The sequence below is a fragment of the Haliotis rufescens genome, unplaced genomic scaffold (assembly GCF_023055435.1).
Source record: "Haliotis rufescens isolate VD_foot unplaced genomic scaffold, xgHalRufe1.0.p SCAF_7, whole genome shotgun sequence".
Lineage (NCBI taxonomy): Eukaryota > Metazoa > Mollusca > Gastropoda > Lepetellida > Haliotidae > Haliotis > Haliotis rufescens.
The window spans coordinates 31,500,898-31,514,679 of record NW_025964361.1 but is presented as its reverse complement, the minus strand read 5'-3'; the positions used below and the strand labels follow the sequence as shown (position 1 = coordinate 31,514,679).

General features: G+C 39.3%; 1 protein-coding gene across 4 annotated transcripts in view; it reads left to right on the top strand.

Moving 5' to 3' along the window:
* Positions 1-13,782, top strand: part of LOC124146040 (gamma-aminobutyric acid receptor alpha-like) — a 104,917-nt gene extending 91,135 nt beyond the window's left edge. For all 4 annotated transcript variants that reach the window (XM_048387898.1, XM_048387899.1, XM_046516091.2 and 1 more), the window contains 6 exons: positions 744-973; positions 4,641-4,723; positions 5,282-5,422; positions 7,776-7,928; positions 10,634-10,842; positions 13,286-13,782. In XM_048387898.1, the coding sequence (XP_048243855.1) occupies positions 744-973; positions 4,641-4,723; positions 5,282-5,422; positions 7,776-7,928; positions 10,634-10,842; positions 13,286-13,546 (1,077 nt within the window). In that variant the 3' untranslated portion in view covers positions 13,547-13,782. The remainder of the gene's footprint in view (positions 1-743; positions 974-4,640; positions 4,724-5,281; positions 5,423-7,775; positions 7,929-10,633; positions 10,843-13,285) is intronic.

The following is a 13,782-nucleotide window of genomic DNA, read 5'->3' as shown; positions in this document are numbered from 1 at the left end:
TGGAATATGCACTTTTTTTAGTCTTTCTTATTGGTCGCAGTGACATGCAAGAAACTACATCATGACTGAGTGTGTGTTATGTGTTCATATTCATGTATAAGAGAATATGTTCATTAAAGAAGGGTCCCTCCAAGTTCGGTGTTATTTGGCCAATTGTTGACTTTAGCCTCACATTGATACACAAGTTAATTCAAATGCCCCCCCCCCCCCAAAAAAAAAAGAATCAAAAAAAAAATCAGTCGCGAATATCTGTCGAAACAGATTCCATAGGGCGTAAAATGACCCGTCACTCACAAAAGTTTAAAAAACAAATAAATGTTTGATTTTTTACTAATCGGCAATACCTTTCTCGTGTGATGGCGGTCTGTTAACTATCGAGTCTGGACCAGACAGTCCAGGGACTGAAAGTGATACCACACTGTCAACCAAATCTGAATGCGTGACGCGTGTAGCGGGCCTCATTTTGACAAGCGAAGTGTCATATTTCGTAAAATTCTCTGAATGTCTACAACCTCTTTGGTAAAACCCATAGCCATTCTGATTCCTCTAAAGTATGTAAGTCATATATGATACTGGCGATGATTAACTAAACATGAACAGTGACCTATTTTCCAAGATTCCCTTAACTTGAGGTTAAGTCAGGTGTGTCATGATCAGCAGCACGGACGGTCCGATTTGACTATCGTTTCCAAATCTCAAAAGGATCTTAAATGTTTAAACAATGTCATAAATTGTTTTTCCAGATCTATTCTATGGACTGCTACTTCCGGCAGTTCTGGCAGGATGCTCGCCTGGCTTTTAACGCGACCATGCAGGGGATCTCAGAGCTCTCCCTCAGTAGCAGGATGCTGGAGAGGATATGGTATCCTGACACATTCTTCCTGAACGGGGGCAGATCATATCTCCATTCCATTACCTCGCCAAACAAGTTCTTCAGACTACAGAGTGATGGCAATATTTATTTCTCCCAAAGGTACTGCTTGGCACATTTGCCTGAGATTTATTGCTCTGTACTTTTAACTGAATAGCTTTTAAGGGGTTGTGAATACTGGTAGTCAACAGTAATTAACATACACATTACACTGAGCATGAACGTGTAGGCCATCCAGTGTCACCTGTATACACAGTCATAATATCCCAAAAGTAGAAAAATCACCACTCCGATAGAATGGTCAGTGTGTGATATGTATTTGATTATTCTGTTATGATTCTCCCATTTGTCCATGTCATGATACTGACATTTCAGCAATTATGGCATTACGGTAGGCTAGACTAGATACAATTTATGTATTGGATAAGATTCGGTAAGCAATCCTTCTGGTTTCGGGTCTTTGCGTTAGAAATTGTACTGTTACAGGATTTTCTAACTGAGCCAAAATATATATTGTGTTAAACATATTTGATTTAATATGAATCAAATTCAAAGAGAGACAAGAAACAAGTTTATTTCTTCTGTGAAAAGGACTCATGGCCATGAGCACGTGCTTGTACAATATGTGTTTCTGTGCGCGCTGACAAAAAGATATCAAATATTTACCATTCTTATATGTTAAATTCATACAATATGCATGTCAGTTGATATAGATACGATCAATATTCACAACGTCAGTCCGCTTCATATATGTAAACTGAGGTTGATTTTATCATATTTCTGATTTTCAATTGAAAATATTTTATGTTAGCGATATTATATAAAAAAATTCAACTGTATTGGTGCTTAGTCAGCACTCAGAGAGTACTTTCGACATGGTTAAAATGTATAATTTAATTTAAAACTTTAGATAAATTCATAAAAATATAATTCGCAACTGCTGATGGGTATCTTAGTCATTTGTGAAAATCAATAAATTTGCATAACATTCGGCACAAATGTACATTTAAAGCATAGTAGGTGTCATGTGGTTGCAATTTCATTTCTTACCCCAATCTTCATTGAATAAATTCATTGTTACACAAAAATTACCCAGCCACATATTACATTTTCTAAACCGTTGCAGGTATGACTGATGGATGAATATACATCATCAAATTTTGCAACATTTCTTTCAATTTTCTATTTCATAGAAATCAAACTTGTTATACTTTCTTTTGCCCCTCAGTTTGTATAGGTCGTATGTGATGTGGGAAGCACACATTCACGCTTTGTGATTAATAACGACACGTTACAATTTGACAGGTCTCCGGCTTTGCTTTTATTATAACCTATGAATTGAACAATTCCTTCTGAATTATTAAATATAACAACTTTGTTTATTGATTACTGCGTTCAATTTCACTGACCCAATCTGCACCTGTATTCAAACTGTTCATGAGACTAATACGAAAGCTAACGTTGTAAATATGATTGATTCCACGTGGTGAGCCATTGTCGTTAACGGAGAGTGGGGAAAGAGTGGCTTTCCATGTCTTTGTGACATTCCTACATGATATATGCAACGGCGTGATCAACGTGGCGGATTAATTTCATCAAGTTGGTGTGATTGATTGCAGCTCGGGTACCTTTTATGACAATTCTACTCAATTACAAATATCAAATGTCATTTTAGTCATTGCTACATTAGGCGTTTCCTTTCCTCATTAATATGGTAACGACTAGTAATGAAATGATTAAATGGTAGGCTTAGTCCCATGCACCAAAATAGGCCTATATATTGAACAGATGGGACATCAATATGGAAGATTCAAATGATACCATTGAGCATGTTTTATGTCACAACTACTGTAATGGTTCTTGTTTCGAGCAATAAAAATATTATTGTTAAACTAAATCTGTGCGGGTAGGACATGTCGGTTAAAAAGTTTATAGTAATGAAATTTGTTTTCGGCTTCTTTGCTGCACATGAAATATTGAATACCTTTGAAGGTAGCTTTTGGTAACAGAGTTATGATTGGAAAGGACAAAAATACCTAAGGGGTTTGTATTTAGGTACAGTCACATTTACTTTAAAATACAGTAAACTACGGTTATAACGAACACGCTTATAACGAACTGACGGATATAACGAACTTACTTTCTTGTCCCGACTATTTGCTGTAGTTATGCTGTATATATGCATATAACGAACCACGGCTACAACGAACTAAAATTAGTGGTCCCTTTGAGTTCGTTATAACCGTATTTTACTGTATTATAAAATTGACAAATTCAGGTGACATGACAACTCAACATATTTTCATTAAGTTAGTTCGATGGAAATTTGTTTATCTTTAAATAATGTTATTGATGTTTTACATCAATTTGTAATTCCAGCGGTATATTAATTACTTCTGTTCCCCACTTGAGCCACACAGAATAGTATATGAGCGTTTCACTCACTGACGTCTGTCAAACTTGATATAATTACACTCATGACAATGAAAGTTTAGACAATGATATTAATGTACTCTTGCAAACTCTCATATTGTGTTCCATAATTATGTATAGTCTCTTCTGTTTATAACAGCTCTAAACACAATATCGTATGCTCGTTAGTACTCTTCTGATGTAGCCATGGCTTCGCTTACATGGTCTGATTTCATAGTTACTTGGAGGTAGGACTAATCAATGTCTTATCGGATTACTCCGTTGTGGATAGAGCGTCTGGCCGGAGATAGGAAGGTTGTGGCTCGATTACCGCCGCGTCATACTGTAAGACGTTAAAAGATGGTACTTGTTACCCTGCCTGGCGCTCGACATTAAGGGAATAAAACAAGGGCTGGTCAGCTCAAACTCAGTAATCTGTGTGTGAGTGAGGTGTCAATGTTAAACTGCGACATGGTTTCTAAGCGGGCTCGCACTATTAAACCGGCATTAGTCCAGACTTACACAAGCAGCCACACACACGAACACACACATACAATGTATGTGCATACACGTCCCTTCATAGGTATGCCACCTCATGACGTAGGATGCAAACGCATGAGGTATACGTCCGCACGATGTGTACACTTGACTTGTATTAAATGCTCTAGAACAATATTTCTTTCATTTGAGACGATGTTTCATTGGGAACAGGGGCCATAGGTGGTTCAGTCATCTATGGCTCCGCCAATCGCTCTTCACAGTTGCATCTTTTAAGGTGGCTTCAAGTTCGCAGGTTTATGTGTACAGACATGTGTTTGGTGTGTGTGAACTATGCGAAAACAGTTTGCAAACAAGTTTGTGAAGCTTGACGAGAAATAGATATGGATATCTATTCTCACCAACATATTGGTTAACATGGTACACGATTGTGACGTGTGAATGGTTTTCACTTGGTTTTCAAACATGTTGGTCACTTACAACCAATAAGTTTCCGATTTGATACCAATTCGTATCACATGATTTTTCTTTGGGAACAACGTATGTTTGAGCAGTGACAATCTTTCCAAGCGTCATCCTTTAACTTCGCTGTGCAGAGTTGCGTCCCTTAGGCACGCCAGAAACCTATGATTGTGGGTTCGAATACCGGTTCGCCCCGATTATGTTTCTAGGTTTGTCAGCACCATACCCTTGCTCGTGGGTTTCACCGAAGCGGTAAACGTCTGAGACCTGCATCACTTTGGGCTTTCTCCCCACATTAAGCTGACACGCCGGGGTATACCTTGAATACTGTAAAAAGTGGCGTTAAACCCAACTCACTCACTCACTCCTTCAGGACTACGTTTTCACTTCATTTCAGACTGACCATAAAGGCACATTGCAGGATGGACTTGGAATCGTTTCCAATGGATACTCAGAAATGTCCCCTGAGAGTGGGAAGTTGTAAGTACAGGGTATTAGGTACACTTTATTGTGATTGTCTGTTTAAGTCTTGTAAATAATCAAATAACTGAACTGATATGGTAAAGATGAAAATGGTCTCTTTTTAGGTAAATGTTCAGACAATAGCTCAACAGTTTGCTTTTAACGCATTAGAATATCGGCTGAAATGATCTGAAACGGGAGTACGAGCATCATTGTAGTGGAGATATATGGTAAAGGAAATAATGAAACGTGTATGGGGAAGCTATTAATATGTTAGACGACGGTATGTTTTTCTTTGATTAGTATATACATATCATTCGCGATGATACAATTCTGTGTTTACTGATACAATTATCCACCGTATGTCAAATGAATGGGTATCTTAATAAATTGTTAAAACAGTAGAATAAAGGAAAAAATTTGATAAACGCGATATCAATAAGAGTCCGATATTAAAGTAATGTAACGCTAGCATAAGCTGATGGTAATCTCATGATGTATCTCTAAGAAAGAAATGTCATTGTTGTATAATGTTAAAATAAATGACATTTATTCTCATATTATTCCGGCAAACAGTTGGTTATTCCCACGACGATGTCATATACATCTGGCGCTATGGCAACAAGGAGGCGATATCTATATACCCGGATGTAACGATGTCACAATTTGATATCATTGGTCTTCCTGCTAACAACGCTTCCAAATACCTGAAGGGAGGTACGTATCTATAAAAAAACCCCCAGACAATTCCAAAAGTAGGTATAATCACAGAGCTAATTTGGTCATGATGGCAGCATCGATCTTTATAAGTATATTGATGCACATTTGGTAGTATTTTGATTACCTAATTTCGAGTTTATTAGATCTACATCAGCTGGTGGAATGTAGAAGCTGCCATAGATAGCAATGAATGTCTTTTCCTATCATTTGGTTCGCAGTATAAAAGAAATAAGTCATACAAGACTTTCTGACTGCAAACATATATGGGATTTAAGACCAAAACGTTCCGTAATGGTATCCTGATGGTTTCCATTTGTTTCAGTCATCGATGTGCACATTATTTAGAATAAGGTTCAGTCAATTAACTTTACCATTGCATGAGTTTATAGATAACAGATGCATGGTGTTTTGTTAAACCCAGAAAGCTACACTACATGTACACAATTTATCATTAAGGATTTGAAACTTAATACCAGAATGTAGCTCGCACATTTCCGACATGTATATTTCATTGATCAAGTTATGCGATATATTCCTGCACATAATATCTGCACATTAACATACGACAAAAAGGGTAAAGATCCGGGTTAGAATAGGTCTTCAGCAACCCATGCTTGACGTAAAAGGCGACTATGCTTGTCGTAAGAGGCGACTAACGGGATCGGGTGGTCAGGCTCGCTGACTTGGTTGATGCATGTCATCGAATCCCAATTGTCATGATATCAATCACTGGATTGTCTGGTCCAGACTCGATTATTTACAGACCGCCGTCATATAGCTTGAATATTGCTAAGTGCGGCGTAAAACAACAAACAAACAAAACGACAAAAAGGACGACGTTCGCGATGGTTGCAATTGGATAGGCGCAGTGCAAATATCATAAGTAATCATAAAGCTTGCAGTAACGACTATCCCTACCCCTGCCATTGGTTTGCCAACGATGTCAGTTATTCTCTCGGTTGCCATGTTACCAATACATATGAAACGTTAAAGCCAGATTATAACCTGATAATCCGACGAAATATATTCCATTTTGACGTAAGAGGCAAAATAGCTGTAAAAAATATATGTTTGGGTCACTGCAAATCAGTGATGACACGCGATGTTTAGGGTAAGCATGCCCTGCTTTGACATTGTCACTTGGGTAAACTTTCACCTCCAACTATTATCGACAAGTGTTCCCGGTGTGCAGTAAAACAAGCAAAATGTCGACCTCAAGTTTCTCTTTCTGCAACACCTGTTTGTCTGTAGAGATAAATCTGTAGAAAATCACAACAAAGGACTATTCAGATAGATATCTGCACAGCTTATTTGCTGCTAATTACGCCACCCTCACCTTTGATAAGGGTCAGTGTAATGGTTTGGGATTATTATTTCTGAGTAGTGGTGGGTGATGCAGATCGATCAATGAAACCTAACCCCTAGAATTATCGGATCAGAGTAGGCCCCAGTACCTCATGTTTGACCGATGACCAAACTGAAAAGCGGAATCTGTCAGGGTCTCCTTTGTTAGATGACTAGATTCATTGGTCAGCTCTCAGGCACTGGTTTGAGTGAGTGAGTGAGTATGGTTTTACGCAGCTTTGAGCAATATTCCAGCAACATCATGGCAGGAGACACCCGAAATGGGCTTCGCACATTGTACCCGTGTTGGGCATCGAACTCGGTTTTCGGCGTGACGAGCGAACGCTTTAACCACTAGGCTTGAGATTGTTATATGGGAGTAATGGTGGATGATACGTACCGATCAATTAAACCTAGTTTCTAGAATCTCAGAATAGGTCCTAGTACCTCATCCTTGTCCTGGGAGCACGGGTGGCCCAGTCGTCAAAGCGCCGCAGTTCGCTGTGCAGAGTTGCGTCCCTTGGGCACGCCAGATACCTATGATTGTAGGTTCGCCCCGATTATGTTTCTTGGTTTGAAAGCACCATACCCGTGTTCGTGGATTTCGCCGAAGTAGTAAACGTCTGAGACCTACATCACTTCGGGCTTTCCTCCCATATTAAGCTGACACGCCGCGATACTGTTGAAAGCGGCGTTAAACCCAACTCACTCACTCACTCATCCTTGTCCTGATTAAGAGACAATTGAAAAACGGAATCTGGCGGTCAGGGTCTTCCATGTTAGCTTTCCATCGCACCCTTATGAATCGATTCGTTACTCATACTCTCAGTCACTGGTTTGTCTGGCATAGACTCGTATTACTTGCTTTTATCCACCGTTAAATATGTGGAATATGACTGCGGCGTTACCACTCTTGGGATGAAATTCAGGGGTGTGTGTGCCATCTATTACCCATTCTAATGGATCCATCACCAGGTGCACTGATAACCGGGTGTCTCTGTTGCAGCTGTACACTCCATCCTGACGGTGTTCTTCCACATGCGACGTCACACCGGCTACTTCCTCATCCAGGTGTACGTGCCCTGCTGCCTCCTGGTCGTGTTATCCTGGGTCTCCTTCTGGATCAACAGAGAGGCTACGTCCGACAGAATCGCTCTCGGTAAAAGACGTCTCCTTACAGTGTTGATGATACACGGGACGTGCTCATCCGGTTAGCCGTCGCCGGGCTCATTGTATGTGCTGTCACGTAATACACAAGTAACAGAATATGTTTCACGAGAAGGTCAGGCATTCATCCGCGGGTCTCTCATGCTTTACTTGGTAGCCAAGTCATGAAAGCGTTTGGTCGTTCTGCCGAAGAAGTGTGCTCAATTCACCTCGTGTTTATGCTTGAAGCCCATTTCTGGTATATTGCTAAAAGCGGTGTAAAAACTCACTCACTCACTCACAGACCTAAAGGACACTATTAAATCCACTGAATAGATTATGAAACTATTATTTTTGGAGTGAAAAGGTGAAACAACCTCACTCGAGTTTCATGCGATTCCGGAAATACCCGACCGTTAATTGATCTGACGTCTGAGAGCGCAGTATGGTTATTTCACGTGATTTGTCTATCATGTCGTATTGAACTTTGTTATACAGTTAAAGTGTTCCTCGATGTTATAGGAAACCTAGTAATACACCAGTGTGGAAGCTTCAGATTTCCGTTGGTTTGGCTATTTTCGGATTCTTTTAAGGTATCAAACAGAAACTCGCGCCCATTAGCAATAGATTTGTGTAAATCGTGAAGATTTCTAAAGATATCATGATCGAGTTACGCCTTTGATGTCAGGTGAATAGCACATTATGCAGTAAATGTGAGCATTGATAACGTTCGTTTTCGTATTGTTTTATATTTGGAAAATTCCATTTCATTCTAAGGTCGATATTCTAAGTGAATTGAAAAGTTTTGTTTGTCAGGTTTGCTTTGTTGAGTTTAAAGTTGATTGTTTCAATTTCAATTTCTTTATTCAACGTACTGAGGGGGCCACAGGCCTATAGTACAATCATGATTACAGGAGCAATTGGTACAATCATATAATTTCCAAACTTGTTTTCTTTGTATAAAATCATGATATATGTACATAGAAAGATTTCTTATGGTTTTAATGTTGCTAGTGGTCATTAACAGTTTAAACTTAAATGTACAATGGTTTACATGAAAATATTTTGGTAAATATACTTTTCTTAGTTCATCATAATGAGGGCATACTAGTAAAAAGTGATACTCGTCCTCAATGAATCCTAGGTCACATAGTGGACAGTCTTATTTTCTCTCGGAATATTTTGATATCTACCTTTTTCAAGTAAAAGATCGTGTGATGAACATCGGAATCTTGCAAGTGCTACACTAAATTTTCTAAGACTAACACTGAAAAGGTATTGCTCTGCAATGATATATGACTTGAACTGCTATATAACAGGGACTTGATTGTTTCATGTACCTACTCTGAGTTTCAATGTACACTTACATCGTTCGTCCTTGCACATATTGTGCATAATATGTAGTTCATCATATAAGTGGCCGCGGTATAATAAACCAAATTACCGCGATAAAACAGAGTTGCTAACGATGTGTTTACCTTACACGTTGCTCCAATAAACATGTCAGAGATTATATTCGGATTGATCATGACATTCAGATATATCGACGCGGATGTCGTTGAACCCATATTTCTACATACGAGGAGTGGCGGAAAAGTTCTGAACCCAACTACAAAGGATGTATAGTACAATACGTCGCATGCTTACATACACAGCCAGGCATCAAATATTCTATGTTGATGAAAATGGACAGGATTGGCTAACCCGATATCATCAAGTACCTCCAGCTGATCATGGTGTCAATGTTGAGGGATGAACTGCCGCTGTTACGAGGGAGCCACGAATACGATCCAAGACCTTGAAGGCCTACAACTGCCACCATTAAGGAGAATGATTACAAAACACATATGATATGATTATGGATTATCGACGATTCACCACACTCCACATGGCCTATATCAGTCTGACCGGTGAATTGGACACGACAAAGGTTTCAGCTCGCTGAGTTCCAGTGCTTTGGACTCCGAAATGTTCCAGGTTGATGCTCCAGATTTACGTCGTTGTGAAGCAGACCAAACTGATTTTGGTGTGCGATTTGTAACGTGGATGAATCAGTGGATCACCACCATCAACTAGAGAGTAAACATCAGGCAAAGCAGTGGAAACATCTAACGAAGAAGGCCAAGTTTGTTCCATCATCTGGGAAGGTGATGGTGCCTGTTTTTCAGGGAATCCAATGGAAAGGAATCCTTCTGGTTGAGTATCCCCCCCCCCCGAAAGGTCCTACCAATAATAGCTTATGTTATGCTTAGGCACCCGTGTGAGAATATCAAGGCTTAAAGTCGCGGTGTGTTGCTTAGTCTGTTGTCGCCATGGCTTGGAACTCATTGAACATCCTCCGAACTCCGAAGAATAATCCATAAACGCAGTCAATCATAGTTGGGCTCAGAACTTTTCAGCCTCCCACTCGTAGACTTCCTCACTACGGACGTTCCAAAAGAAAGAAATGTTTATTGATTGTGCACATCTCCTTTCTACACAATAAACCATTCTCGCTAGGATAAGCCAAATGTCAGCTCATCGTGTTGTTGAAGAGCATTGTGTACTGACAACATGTCCCACCATATGTGTGTGTGTGTGCGTGCGTGCGTGCGTGCGTGCGTGCGTGTGTGTGTGTGTGTCGCTCACAATAGAAAACAAATTCATAGGCTGGTTTCCATACAATTTGTTCGAGGGAGGCAGACATGTCCACTCTCTAACCCGGTACTGTTGCTGCAGGCACGACCACCATACTGACCATGACCTTCCTTGCACTGGAGAACCGAGACGACCTCCCCCACGTGGCCTACTACACAGCACTGGACATCTACGTCGTCATGTGCTTCCTGTTTGTCATGGCGTCCATTGTCCAGTTCGCCGCTGTCCACTACTTCACAAAATACAGCACCGACGATCGGGAGATGATGAGCGACGACAGCGAGGGGGAGGTGAGAGCTCGGTTATGGTACTGATAAAAGAATAACATAATCTAGGCAAGCCGAAGCCACGATGGTATAAGGGATGCACAGTTAACTATAGGGGCCTTAGACAATAGGATTTGAATTAGTGATGGGGGTGAGACACACAGTGGGTGAGGTAGGAGCGGACAATGGATAAGAGTGAGTTAAGGAGAAAGAGTAAGAAGGATTGAGTGAGAAATAAAGGAAGGAGGGAGGGGAAGATAAAGAGAGTAAATATAGTATATATAGTTGATACAGCGTGAATGCGTGTCAGGGAAGAGACAGCCTTCCCAGCTAACACGAAAATGTTATAAAAACATTCCCAAAACATTTCACGGAATGTTCTGGAAATGTTGAAAAAAATGTTTTAATCACGTGAATTTGTATGTTTCCAAATACGTTTAAGAAACATTTTCCGGAAACATTTGATTATAACGTTTCTAAACTGTTATTGTAAAATATTCCAGAAATGTTTTTAAATAATGTTTTATTCACGTGATTTTGTATGGTTCCAGAAATGTTTTCGCAACATTTTTTTAAACATTTGATTTTAACGTTCATAAAATGTTTTTGCAAACCATTTTGGAAGTGTTTGTTAAAACGTTTTATTCACGTGATTTTGTATAGTTCCAGAAATGTTTTAGAAACATTTTTTTAAACATTTGATTATAACGTTTCTAAAATGTTGTAAAATATTCCAGAAATGTTTTTAAATAATGTTTTATTTACGTGATATTATATGGTTCCAGAAATGTTTTAGCAGCTTTTTTTTAAACATTTGATTTCAACGTTCATAAAATGTTTTTGCAAAACATTTTGGAAATGTTTGTTAAAATGTTTTATTCACGTGAATTTGTATGGTTCCAGAAATGTTTCAGAAACATTGTGTTATGCTGTTTTGAAAGCATCTTCATGAAAAGAATATAATCAATGTTATAATGTTTTGAAATGGTGATCCTAAAATGGTTTGAAAACATTATTACCATCTAGTTAAAAATATTTTATGAACACAATTATACACCGTAACTACTCTATTGCAACATGGTCGTGACGCTTAGATTTATATCTCGAAGGGCACGGCTGGAGACGTGTAAGTGTTTTAATGATATTTCAAAATGTATATTGCAATCATAACCAGAACTGTCTATGGAACACAAGTATGTATTTGACACGTGTTTGTACAAAATGTACGAACCCAGTACGAACCGCGCCCGTTTCCTATATTATATTTCTCCTGGGAAAGTGCAATTTGCGCATGAAACTATTTACGGTGTGAAGAAAGCAAATCCCAGGTCTCTCTGATGAAGAAATGGTAGACTTATATGATGAACCACAAACACCTAATAGAACATGTGCTTCTTTTGGTTGTGTACAGCGTTATACGCATATCGTATTATTGTTCACAAATGAGGAGTTTTCGATATCATGTTGTTGTTTATCGCCGTAATTTCAATAACCTTGAGTAGAACGAGGGAAACAATTTTGTGTTCAAAACTCTAGGGGACAGAGATGGCCGAGTCGTCCAACCTACAGTGCAGAGTTGCGTCCCTTGTCCACGCCTGAACCCTATGATTGTTTTTTCGCCCCGATAATGTCTAGGTTTGCCACCACCATACCCGTTCTCGTGGCGTTCACCAAAGTGGTAAACGTCTTACACCTGCATCACTTCTGCCTTTTCTCCCACATAAAGCTACCACACCGTGATATAACTGGAATACTGTTCAAATCGACGTTAAACCCAACTCGCTATTATAAAAGTATATTCTTCATGTTCTCTCACAATGGAAGATCATGCCTATGGCTCTGCTGTATTTTGATTCTATGTATTCATTTTAGTAGCACTGCTTCCTTGCCCGCCCCTCTTACTCAGAGAATTACTTTGTTTTAATACGGTATGGTATTTGGGTTTTGGTGCGACTTAGACCATAAAAGGTCTATTAGCGCAAAACAAATCAAATGTCTTCATACAAAAGCAACATGAGTGCTGGAAATGAGATGATTAATCAGTCTGCTTCATGGTATAGTTCTAAATTAAAACAGCAAATAATCACTATTTTATTACTGAAGAGTAAGAACATATTCCATACAAAAGCAGATTCGACAAAAATGGAAAACTGTTAAAATGGTTTAAAAGTCAATACACTATGTATGTACTTTTTGTTTTCACCCGTGAAGATTCCGGGTTAGAATAGGTCTTAAGCAACCCATGCTTGCCGTAAAAGGCGACTGTGCTTGTCGTAAAAGGTCAGGCTAGCTGACTTGGTTGATGTATGTCATCGATCCCAATTTCGTGGATCGATGCTCATTATTATAATCACTGGATTGTCTGGTCCAGACTCGATTTTTTACAGACCGCCGTCATATAGCTGGAATATTGCTGAGTGCGGTGTTAAACAACCAACCAACCAACCAATCAACTTTTTGATTTCAGCTTGAAGAGAGTTATCTCACTACTTCCACAACTGCAGGGGGCGGTATATTCACAGAAGGCGGCTGCAACAGGTGTTTACAATGCCTTACAAAATGGGGCAAGTGCATTCTGGACAAGAGGAACAGAAAGTTCAACAAGCATGTTCGGAATGCACTGGGACTGAACAGTGTCAGTAAAATAGACAAAGTGTCTCGATTTCTTTTTCCTGCCGCGTTCATCGCCATTAATATTTTCTACTGGGTAACTTATCTACCCTCGTGAAGGTTTCAAGTCTCACGTGAGAATGTGAGTGTGTCGTGTTTGCAGCCTTTCCGGACTGACGAGGAACTGGGGACAAAATCACATGATTCGAAATATGGAATTCTCAAACTTCCTTTTGTACATAACAGTGTTCTCTTAACGAAATATGGAAATTATCTAACACTTTTTTCAAGTTCTTGAATTATATATTGTGAGATAGAAAACGCTTGTATGAAGTACAGCAAACATAATGATAA